Source organism: Zonotrichia leucophrys, chromosome 1 (assembly GCF_028769735.1).
Source record: "Zonotrichia leucophrys gambelii isolate GWCS_2022_RI chromosome 1, RI_Zleu_2.0, whole genome shotgun sequence".
Taxonomy (NCBI): domain Eukaryota; kingdom Metazoa; phylum Chordata; class Aves; order Passeriformes; family Passerellidae; genus Zonotrichia; species Zonotrichia leucophrys.
The window spans coordinates 102,122,776-102,135,146 of NC_088169.1; the positions used below are offsets into that span (position 1 = coordinate 102,122,776).

The window sequence follows — 12,371 nt, forward strand, 5'->3', positions numbered from 1 at the left end:
AGCAGTGTGAAAATGGGCAGTGTTGGTAATGTGGATGATGACCATCAGCCTTGGCCACCTGCTGACAAAAGGAAGAAAGTAAAGCTTCAGTCTTCTGAGTGTAGGAAACTTTCACACTTTGTAGTTCTGCCTGTGGGCTTTCTTGAGGTCCCTGTATCTTGTGTGCTGGGTCAACATCCCAGGCTGCACCTTCAGCTTCTGTATTTCTTCAGCCATCAGTTGGAGTGAACTGAGGGTGCTGCTGAAACTGGCAAAGATCTGACAGATGTGTTCTATGGAGGGGCTTGACAGCTGGCCTGCAAGCAAAGATGAGGTAACAGAAGAAATAACAGTTTCTGATTTTCAAGTGTATCCATAGCAAGGAAGAAGACAGGGCCATCAGCGTGGAAACAGATTAGAAAAGATACATGAAAATTTTTGTAAGCTAGACTACGTGCCTAAGTAGATGTGTATATGTGCCTTATTACATTTCTGTAAAACTATTGCCAATTATATTGACACTAATTGCTTTGCACCAATGCATACAATAAGTTATTGTGATGTAGTTAATGACTTAAGATCATGCTTTGTTAAGATTGTATAAGCTGAAAAACATGCAGAATAAAAACTTTTCTTCTTGGACCCTGATCACGTGTATGTCATTCAGTGACAGTATTCTATGAAGAATATGCACAAGGAAAGAAGTATCTGATTAATAAATTTTATTTTTGAATAGAAGGCAGGATTGATATTCAAGCTCTTTAGCATAAAGTGCATTGTTTAGTAGGCAGTGTTTCTTTCTGTAGTTATTTCTGTGGCATTGTTACTGTATCTGCCCTTGTTTTGTGCATTAAGCTGTTGATACGGTTCAACTTTAAAATTGTAACAGCCCCTTCATATCTCTTAATTAAAGTAAGAAATTATTTCCAATTATTTCCAGTTATGCTTTGATTGCTTTCTGGTTGTTCCCTTGTGTATGTATGGACCAGGCCACATTCATTTAAAGACCACTGATCTCAAATTTGAGAAGGCTGTACTGTCATTTGTTATCATCTTTTAAAGTTCAAGACTTTAGCTGAAGCTGCTTTCTTCATTTTGCCATCATTATATTTTAAACCTCCAGTCAGGGGAGTGCCAGGAGGCACTGCCTCTCAGATGCCATGACCTCAGTGGAGATCCATGATTGAGACAAATCTTTTTTATTTGAGGTGTGGCTGTCAAGATTCTTAGAGTACTTTTCCACCAGTTTTGGACTTAACCTAGTTTTCTTTTTTTGGAATTATGTTACTTCTCTGCAGGATGTTTTTGGAGCATCTCCAGTTACTTCAGACTTGTTCCTATTTCTGTTTTTCTTTTCCATTGGTAGGTATGAGTAGACAGTGGTTTTCAGAGCACTTAAATCCTCAGATCTCACACAGCTGGGAATTGGTAAGGATTGCTTGAGGAAAGGCAAAGGAAAATTAGTACCTTCTGAGTTTCATGTTAGGGCTGGTAGATTGCCAATTTGAAAAATGTTAAGTGAGGGCTATAGGCTGTGTTAGAGTAGAAAAAGGGGCTAGGATAAAGGGACTGAGTGGGATAAAAAGCCAAAGTTGTGGTTTGCCAATAAATTCATCAGCAAGTTTGCTGGTGTGATGGTTGTGGGTGTAGAAGTGTATTGTGGTATTAAAGCAGACAGAATTTTGATCTCAGCAATTTAGAAATTGGTAATGTAGACCTAAATATTAATAACTTTTTAAACAGACTTTAAGTACTAGGCAGACTGCAGCAGGCAGGAATTATGATGTTTGTTAAAATGGTTGAGATGAACATAAAGGCATGTATGCTATTAAGTTTAGTTGTATGGAGAATATGCCATGTATATGGAGTTTTGCCTAGACATAGAGGAGAAGATATTTAACCTATGATTAGCTGATCTTTAACTTAGTCAAATATAACTGGGCAAGTTATAGTTTTGACATTCAGCTGTTACCACCATAATTTTCTGACCTGGCTGCATGTTTTTACTGATGAACAGACACACCAGCTTTCCAGATAGATGCACACCATGACATAAATATTTTACACAGCAGAAGAGAGAGAAGATGAATATTGCGTTGTTACAAATGTGTTACAGTGACCCAGAGTACATACTTGTGATAACATTTGTCTTTTTCTCTCATTTTAATGCTAGGTGTACCCTGAATTGCAAATCACCAATGTCGTGGAAGCCAACCAGCCAGCTACAATACAGAACTGGTGCAAGAGGGGATGGAAGCAGTGCAATGGTCACCCCCATATCGTGGTTCCCTACAGGTGTCTGGGTGAGTGACTCAGTTTTAGTCTGTTTTTTCTGCTCTATTGTTTTCAATCCCTTCATAAGAAAGACAGAGAATCTACATCAATGTGTTCTATACCTCAGTATTATTGTATTTTCTGAAGGGAGTTTTGTCCAGCTGTTCAGTCCTTTGGAACTGCGTTATCTAGAAAGAAAGTACTCCTGCTCTTCCCTAATTCAATCCTTCTTTTTTCACATTAATTTTTGAATATCTAGTACTGGGACTCTTACCATGAAAGACTGTGGGAATCTGTATTTGTTGAAACAAAAGAAAAGATACTTTATACATTCCCCCATTTTATCCTTCAATGTTATTTTTGTAGCAGTTGCTTGCTGTTCTCTCCTGTGTCCTTGGTGCTTTAAATCAATTAAAAGGGATGTTTTGGCCCTCGTTTTTTTTGCTAACCTTTACTTTCATCTGCATTAGAAAACAGAATTGTTGATTTGCTGTTTTCATTAACATTCTAGGCATGACATTTTCTTGATATTATTCCATATTTAAGTATGTTGCTTTACCACTGCCATTTGAACTGTGATTAGTGCTGGAGTTCAGAGTTGGAACTTGCTTTTCTAGTAAGCCAGGACAGCTAAAAGGCATGGAAACCAACTCAGACCAGTTATTCCATGAAACAAATAATGAAAGAAATTTTTTAAAAATATGCGATGTTTCTAGAAATTTTGTTCATTTGTGTAGAGTAGGTAAAACACAGGGCACAATCTGCCCTTAGCAAAGCTGGGACTGAAGAGGATTTAGCAGAAATGCTCAAAAGTGCCAAAACAGCAGGTGTATAAAATCTGTGCTACATATCAGGGAAATTTTCTTACTTGGCAAAGTTTATAGATCTGATGATTGCACAGATGTAAAATCAGTGTTTCTAAACCTGCAGTATATCATTGTTGGTGCTATTAAGGCTCTACAGGACTAGTTTATTCTGAGCAAAAGTCCTCCAGCAGAACCCAAATTCAAGACTTTTGCTGAGGAGAAGAACCTGTCTCTAGGAATTACGGATTCTGATTCTGGGAAGGAACCTGCTGACCTTTGTCTTTTTCCAGGCATGAGCTGAGTTGGTTGGCTCCCCCACAAGCTTTACTGCTAAAAGGAACATGCTTTTTTACCCATTTGTTGCTGTGTTTTCTGTAGTTTTTTATAGTCAGGATAGAAACATTAGCTTGTAGTCTCAATGAATGTCTAAAGCCAGATGAGCAACTTGTCAGAGATGAGGCAGAGCTGCAGTCTCACCTAGAACACATCACAATATGTTTCATCAGACTCCATGAGAGTGCACTTGCACTAATTAGAGATACAGCAGAAGAACATCAGACTAGCAGAACTATAAAAACAAAATTTTATTATTTATTTTATTGTCACCACAAGCAAAGCTCTGAGTTAAGGCTTAGGACTTAGCCTCAGGACTCTCTATCCTTATGTAGATTTGGTCAGAGCCCTGGAGGTTTTACAGCCTAATTTAAGCAAAATGACAATGGCATCTTAAGAGCAAATGAATATAAATTGGCTATGAATACATTTAGTCTACAATTATAAGGAAGTATCTGGAAGCATAATAGGGCCTCCAACAGTCATCTGGTTAAGGAGTAAGAAGTCTAATTACATGGAAGGAAGTTCATAAATTTGTGGACAGGACTATATGCAGTTCCTTGCAGGAGTGAGGAACTGGATTTGGACTTTTAGGGTGCCTTCCCTGAGTTGCAGTTTAGAAAGAAAAATCGTTGCAAGGTGTGTGGTTGTTACCTTAGGTAGCAGGGTTCGGATGCGAAGATTTTAAAGATGTTTAAGCACTTCATTTCCATTAGCCCTTAGCCCTCTATTTTTATTTTAAAATCCCCACATACACTATTTTTTTCTGATTTCCTTGTAATTGAGCCTTATGTAGTTGTGTCTGACACATTGTGTTTGTTATCATTTTCAAATGCTGACATTCATCTTTTGACCCTGACTAGAATAAACCCTAGATACTGATGTTCCCAAGACTCTACTGGGGGATAGATAGGTGGCCACATAATTACTTCCTCTGGAGGAAAAATGATGGCAGCCACCATAATCTGCAATTTTTCCATCAACCAGCCCTCTGTTTGTTGTGTACCATGTCTGTCTTGGAATGCTTTCTCTTAAATCATGTTTTTGTACAGAACTAAGGAGTCCAGAGAACTTTTAAAATTTTTTCTCTCCTCCTAGTATTTCTTCAATATTAAAAGATAATTTTCTAAAACGTTGCATCTTGCCTGTCAGGTGTGTGTGTGCCTCAGCTATTCTTAGTGTGGTAGCTGTTGGTGGACATTGCCGGAAGTTGGGCATTGCCTGTGCCCATTCCTCTGTAATTTTACTGCAAATAGACCCTTGCCCTAGACCACTGTTAAATCCATCTGGTCAGAATTAAGATACCAACAGAAAGTTTGTCAGCTGTGGGCAGCTGATTGCAGGGTTGAGTCTTAATTTTGCATTGCTCTGAGGATACTTACTAGCCCAGTAATTTCTTCCATTTTGACAGTATTTTTCACAGTTGAGAAGCAGCAAGTGACAGAAATCTGGCTGCTTTCAGGCCAGAGCATCTTTGATGTACAGTCTGCTTGCATCATAATCTTCAGCCAAGACTTTCAAATGTGTAGAGCCCATTTCATTACAGCCCTTGCCTGCTCCAGGAGTTTATCTTTGAGACTTGTGCAGGGCAGTAGTTTCAGCAGTTCTTTGTAGCTGCGTATTTCAGTAACATCTATCAGATTTACTAGATTACACAGCTTCATATTTTCTTAAGAGAATGCAACTAAAGCATAAAATCAGTGGTTTAAACAAGACAAAATGAAAGCCCCTTATTTGAGTCAGCCATGTGTCTTTGCATTGACCACAGAAACATTCCCTAAAAATGTTCTAATTTGATCTAATCTTAAAGAGTTAAATTACGTGAGGACTGTGGTGATTGACATAGAGCCACAAATGTGTTTGGGTACGCAGCAAAGATGAGGAGCTGTGGGATGTGCTGGTGGAAGAGTGAAGATCTGCAGAATTCCCTTCTCCTGGTGTCAGGTGTGTGTGCCACCCTAGTGCCTGCACCACTTGCTGTGTGGCACAGCTTGCAGGGTTGCTGCAGACAGTGTCAAGAAACCAATGATTTCTTCTTTGCTTTACAGAAACTGTTTTTGGGGAAAATACCATGGCTGCCAAGCTGGCCATGTAAGTGTTGGTGGGAGCTCTGCTGGTGGTCACAGCAGGAGGGCAGGATTTCTGCCACTGTTGGGGCAGTGTGGGCAATAAGCATTTCTAGTTTGCACTTTCTCCTCTCTCTTCACTGCTTGCCAAGGAAAAGCAGTTGGTGAATTTGTGCAGTGTGGCTGTGAAATGAAGTGGTTCACTCCATGTTCCTTGCTGATTGTGGGAGTAGGCATCCTTATCCCAGAGATTTAAATCTTTTAATACTTGGATAAATGTGTGGCCATGAGTTTCTGAATAGATGACATTTCATTTTGTGTTGGTGGAATACATCCTGAACCCTGGATAGAGATGAGAAGCTCAGTTATGTGGGTGTTTGTGGATCATTATGTGAGCATGGCATACAGGATATAGCAAGGTGTGAAACGGGGGAATTACAGATTAACTGTGCTGTGTAAAGTGCATGATCAGGAGTGGCTCTGCCTCATTATCCCATTAATGTATGCTGCTGAACACTGCATTCACAGTGTTGGAAAGATCCAGATGTGTTGGAATCTCATTATATATACAGTCTGTGCCAATCAGAATGTGATTACTTGCAGTCATTTGTTAATAAACAAGTAGATTAGGTGTCCTGGTTTGGGGCAAATTTGGGAGAGAACCTCTGAAGAGGTTCCTCTAGAAAACAGATTCAAGTGGCCTCTCTCCCAACCAGTTTGGGAAAATGTTTTCTTGGAGAAAAGTGGAATAAAACTGTTTATTTAACAGGCAAAGCATTCACCAACACAAAAAAAAATTAACAATATTAAACAATAAAACTTGTTGCCACTCCAAAAGAGATGACAGACTCAGGAAGTCCCTTTGTGGGCTGTAGCTCAGCTCACTCAGTCTCTGATCAGTCCCTCTGGTGCTGGAAATGCCGCAGCCCAGGCCCAACCCAGTGGGCCCCAGGTGTGAGCTGCTGGTGCTCTGGTGGTGTTCAGTGCAGAGCAGGTTTAAATAGGTCCAAATAAAAATAAATGTCCAGGGAACTTCTCTGCCTCAGTTAGCTAAAAACTAATTAAGAGTAAAGGAGAGTTCTGTCCCACCATGTGTCCATCCACAGACAACACAGTCCAGGAGCAGGATGTGGAGGAGTGAGTGCAATTTCTGAAAACAAGCTGTGCACTCTTCTTTCCCCTCCCCTCTCAGAACCAATCTTAAAGGTGCAAAACTTATTTCTGGGCTAAACAGGTGAATGGGGATATGAACACCATAAAGTTACTCCAGCACATTAGGTTATATGAAAAGTACATTTTGCTGCTTGGTTATGTAGTGAAAAACTGGCTTCTGCACCTGTTTTTCAAAACTGTCATTGAAAATGTTTTTTAACTTTTCAGGGCTTTATTACTTGAGCTTACAGGGCTTTATTACTCTAGAAGTTTGTGAAGTTGTCATCTTGCTGAAGTGTCTTGGTTTGAAAGATAGGTGTCTGCCAAGGAAGGTGGGAACCTCCCTTGGAATATGAACCCCTTCCCTCCAAATTATTGTAACTTTGAAGTTAGAGGGCTTTCAGGCAAAGATATTGGAAAAGGAATTGCAGTTCTTTACTTATGTATACATCTATATTTATAACAAGGCAAATAAACAGCAGCGACAACAAACAAAACCCAGATAATCAGTACCAGCCGTCTCTCGTCTGTTGAGCGCTTTCCCCTTGGGTGCAGTTCCGGTCACGGCCAGCAGGGGCGCTGCTGGCTCCCGGCCGGGCAAGGCAGGTGCGATGATTCCCCCGAGCCTGCAGGGGGCGCTGTGGGGCGGGCTCGGCCATTCCTCCCTGTGGTAATGGCTGGTGGGTTGGCAGGAGAGAGAGGAAAGGGGATTCCTGTACAAACTCACCTCAGGAAGCCGATCCCTGTGCCCTTCCAGATGGGAAAATGGGCTGGAATGGCAGAGATGGGCACACACTGGCTGACAAACAAAATGTAGCAGAAACTCTCAGCCCTGTCAGGAGCCCTGGAGTGTCCTTTTGGGCACCTGATGTTGAGGTAAAGTGTTGCAAAAAAGCCTAAGGCAGCAGCAGAAAACAGTGGGGCTGGGCAGCTGCAGCTGGGTTTCTGCAAGCAGCTGGGAGATGCCTTCTGGGAAGGGGAAGTAGTTTGGGGTCCCGGGTTTTCCCCTGAGCAGATGATGAGGGGCCTTTCCCATGAGAAAAAGGGTGCCAAAAAGGTCCCAGTTCAATAGTCGCTCTTACAAGTAAAGGCTCACCCAGGGTAAGGAAGAAACACTAAAGGGTTGGACTGGTCGGTGGCAGCGAATTCTCCCCGTGGTAGCAGCAACTCGACAGTTCCCTTCTGATCCTGAGAGAGAGAGAGCAAGGAGCTTGAGCCCAGTACCTGACCCCCAGCCAAAGTCTTATGTTATCTCTATGTGAGAAACAACTGCTCATTTTGAAAATTTAAAAAGATTTATTAAACCTTAACAAAAATACAACAAAGGACTACCTAAGGAAAAAGCTGCAGCGCTGGAAACTGTCCCTCATGGATACCACATGGCCAGTTCATCTTCAAGATGGATGCTCAGTCTTTTATACCCCTGGGGGTTGCATCAGCCAGCCCAGCCCTCCCAAAGTCTGTCACTCAGCTCTTCTTTGCCATTTATCAGTGGAGATTGCTCTCTTGTGACTCGATTGGAGGTCAGGTGTTGCCGTGCTGCACCCCCTGAGCAACCCCTGAGCTTTTCCATTCCCCCTGCCCCATGCCAGGGACACCTGTGCAGCTTCTTTGTGCCTGTCCTGGACAGCCCCGGCTGTGTGATGGCAGCAACACAGGGGGAAAGGAACTGTGGGGAGAGCAGAGGGCATCTGAACTGCAGTAACATAACTGTACATCACTAAAGCTTTTCCTAATGTTTGCACAATAGTTACCTTTTAATTGCAAGAGCCAATCATCTCATTATCCATCTATAACATTTACCCTTCCAAAGAGAAAACCTCCCCTGACTGAGAGGCCAGCTGTACTCTTCCCCCTTCCTCCCCTTCCCAACCACATCTTTTGCCTCTTAAGTACTGGTCTTTGTAGTCTCTTAGTCAACAAATGGGACAAAATTGCCTGAGAGAAAGGAAAAAAAAACAAAACAGGAAAACTCCTAACCTTCGACCTGATGTCGGAAGAAAAGGTACACTCAAGTTTTGATATGCATGCCTAGCCAATTATATCAAAGAAAACACCAAGGTTATGCCTGGAATGGATAATTTAAAGAGAGAGATATGTAATTGGCAGTTCTCCTAGTGGTAGTTCTTCTAAAATTACTTGCTGTTTTAATGGTGGATGTTTTTCACACAAGAATGTGAAGTGCCTGTGTATTTCTGTACATGGCAAAACTTGCTGGTTTTACCCCCTCTGAACTCACATTGCACCTGTTTGTATTGCATTGACAATACAAATTCTCCTGTGAGTTGTTGGAAACACTTTCCACTGGCTTTTTTGTGCAGTGCCTAATTAACAGAAAGACATTAAATAATTGTCCCAGAATTTTTCTGTCCCTGTTAGTTTAGCTTTTCACCTCCAGCTTGCCTCAGTCTTCATTCAGCCATGTGAGTGATGCAGACAAGCCTCACACCACACTGTTCCTAAAATAAAAGAAATTCCCTTGGTTTCAGCCTACACAACTACAACATGTCTAGTTTTTCTGGCAACACTAGCTGACAGGAAGCAGAGGAGTCACTGATCATTCAGATAAACTGTTATAGTTGAGCAATTTAATGGTTGGCTCTCACAATTAAGAGGTAGATATTATGTGTATGTTAAGATGCATAGTGATGATATGTCCCCCATAGTCCTCTTTCCCCTCCCCCTCGTAATAGCCTCAGTAGTCAAGACATTTAGAGAAATTCTCCACCAACAGACAGCAGAGAAGGTGTTGACTGAGAAAACTTTGGGAAGTTTAAAAGGCAGAGCATCCATTTTGTAGGGGAGCAGGAGGCTGGTAGTCATGGGGGGCAGGGCTCATAGAGCTACAATTTTTGCTTATTCAGTCTTTTGTAATATTTTTTGTTCAGGTTTAATAAACCTTTAAAATTTTTAAAAGTGAGCAGTTGTTTCTCACATAAACAATAACAAATTTATTGGTTTATTATAATTCTAAGAAGGTCCTTGCCTCATGGTTTATAACTGTGTCATTTCAAGTATTTTCTTGTCAAAGCAGGACTGTATAAACCATTTGAAGTGGCCTTTAACATGTTTCAGGGACAAAATCCCATCAGCCCGACAATGAGGTAGGGAGCTGGCAGAGAAACCCTGAATAAGAGCACCCTCCAGCAGCACAAAAACTTTCCCAGGCAGTCACAACTCTGTTTCTGGATGCTTCCACCTCTTCACTTGAGCCAAACATTGGTTCAGCTGTTGGGTTAGCCAGATTGTAGCTGAAGGCATAGAAACACTGAAGTGCAGAGATAAAACAAAATTAACATTCTGCTGAATATCAGAATGTACTTTTATATATGACTAATGTAAAACATCTAATTTTTGTCTAGTAAGACCAGAAGAAGAAAGAATTCTGAATTTGTGTATTTGTGTGCATTCTTGGGGTGTACATATGTTTTACTTGTTTGCTGGTTGCGGTAAGGTTTTAATAAGAACAGGTCACAACAAAAAACTTCTGGAGATCTCGAACATCACAGCTCTGCAGATCTACTCCTAAAGTAGTAAAATAATTTCTTATCTATAAGGATTGAAAACTTTATGCTTATTTGTCTCTTTATAATGGACTAAGGAAACCAAAACAAGTAGTGTATATACTTAAGCAACAGCTCACAGGAAGTGATCACAAGTATGTGAGCCTTCTTCATAGGCAGCATTACACGTTGTAGTAAACCAGTCTGTGTTTAGGAGCTTAAGAAGGAAAAACAGTTTTCCTTCTTGAATGATGACTAAAGCTGGTTGGACTAAGTTTTCTGTCACTTGTAACTGTGCCCAGCATGAAGTATCAGGGACTAATAGCAGGTGTTCCTGCTTTTTGCGCAGTGCTTTATATAAGAAGAATTACCCTGAAAAAGTAGTGCTAAAAGACTATTAGTAAGGTTAAAAAGAGCTCAAAAGTGGGAAAAAGGGGAAGTTAAGGTGCCTCTCTGATCATAGTCTGACCCTTCCTGTGCAGAGGGTTCCAGGGAGGCTGTGGCTGTGGGGCTGCTCTGTCTGCCTGCCCTGTTCCACTGTGGGTGCTTGAATGAGCTATTCTGTGTTTCTTTCCTGGTCCAGCCTCTCCCATGCCCAAGTTATTGTTCACCACTCAGATCCTGCCCAAAGAACTAATTTTCCTCTCTGAAGTTTCTCTAATATTACCCAAACACTTCAGAGATCATAGGTTTCATTTCATAAATGTCATAAGGGAGAAGGGTGTCATCCTTAATTTGTATTTGAAAGCTGGAGAGAAGCTTAAAAACCATAAGTATCTGTTGATAGTTGGGCTCCAAATTGTAAAATGCTTGAAACAGTCTCAATGTGTATGTGAGTGTATGTACCCAAGGAGTCTTTATGAAACATGTACCTTTGGTTTTGATGGATGGATGCGTTCATACACACAGAGCCTGTGAGTCATGCATGAACCTGCTGTGTAAGTTCCATGCCCTTGTTCATTGTACACATCCAGTTTTTGAAACACACAGAGCAGGAAGTTTTTATCCAAATATCTTTGTAATGCTACACACCTGACGGATCTTTTTTTTTTGCACTTTCCTTCAACCTAAAGAACTTAATTTTGTAGTGGGAGCATCCTGTTAATTAGTGTGTTGTTTGTTTTAGCATCTTAGGAAGGATGGAGAGGAACAGAAAGGAAGCATCCACCTTACCATTTGGTCATGAAATTGGTCTGCATGTGTAGCATCTTTAAAAAAATTCTCAGCTAACTGAAAGTAGCTGTAAATTCTCATGCTAAGTACATTCTGATTTTGGAGTTGAACTGAATGCTGCCAGCAGATTTGATACAGTTAACTGCAGAGGGGCGGTCAGTGATGGGACTCACTGGGTATTTCTAAAAGGTGCTAGGGAATATTCTGGAAATACAGTTCAGTAAGCCTGTCTGGGAGAGGGGATACTTTTTTGCTGTGCTGAACATCCAGGAATATTGGACTTGTCAGTGAGTATATGATAACTGAGCAAGAGTTGTTGGTTTTTTTTTGTTGTAAAGAGTAGCTAAACAAATAGTGTGCCTCCTTTGATTTTTCAGAAGATATTTAACAAGGTCCACTACCAAAAGCTATTAAAGAATTTAATCTTCCATGGAATAGAAGAGAAAACACTTATATGGCTAAATAAAGATAAGGCAGGAATTAAAGGTCCACCCTCAAACTAGAGAAAGGTCACCAACAGAATCTCAAGGGATCAGTTCCTGTGCCAGTGATGTTCAAAATATGTGTGATGCATAAAAAAGGCTAAGTTGTGCAGTGACCCATTTGATGAGGATACTAAGTTATTCAAGGTAGAGTTAATAAAGGCAAATTACAAGGAATTTCAGAAGTGTCTTTGATGCGAGGTGACTGGATGTAAAATGGAAGCAAAAATTAATGTAGTAAAGGCAGTGTTCATTGGCGAAGCCCAAAATGCAATAATCTTATGTTAGCATGTATAGTGAGACTGTGAGTAACTTCAGACTTCTCAGGACTGAGACCTTGGGGATTAACAGTTCTGTGAAAATGTTTGTTCATTAGTACCAAAACCCAACAGTCTTAGGAATTATTAGGAAAGGAATGGGGAATAAGGCATGGAACATAACTGCACCACTGTGTCAGCTGTGGACTTTCTTGTATTTGTGAATGCTATGTGCAGTTGTGGTTGTTTTCAGAAGTGCAGAGTGGAAGCTGAAGAGTTGAGTGATGGGGAGTGCTTCAAGTACAGCATGGCTCCCATAAAAGAAATGACACAGAAGATGAGATTT

The 12,371-nt window shown here is 40.9% G+C and overlaps 1 protein-coding gene across 5 annotated transcripts in view; it reads left to right on the plus strand.

Moving 5' to 3' along the window:
* The window catches only part of APP (amyloid beta precursor protein), a 199,456-nt gene that overhangs the window by 69,157 nt on the left and 117,928 nt on the right, over positions 1-12,371 (plus strand). For all 5 annotated transcript variants that reach the window (XM_064726344.1, XM_064726352.1, XM_064726330.1 and 2 more), the window contains exon 3: positions 2,153-2,282. In XM_064726344.1, the coding sequence (XP_064582414.1) occupies positions 2,153-2,282 (130 nt within the window). The remainder of the gene's footprint in view (positions 1-2,152; positions 2,283-12,371) is intronic.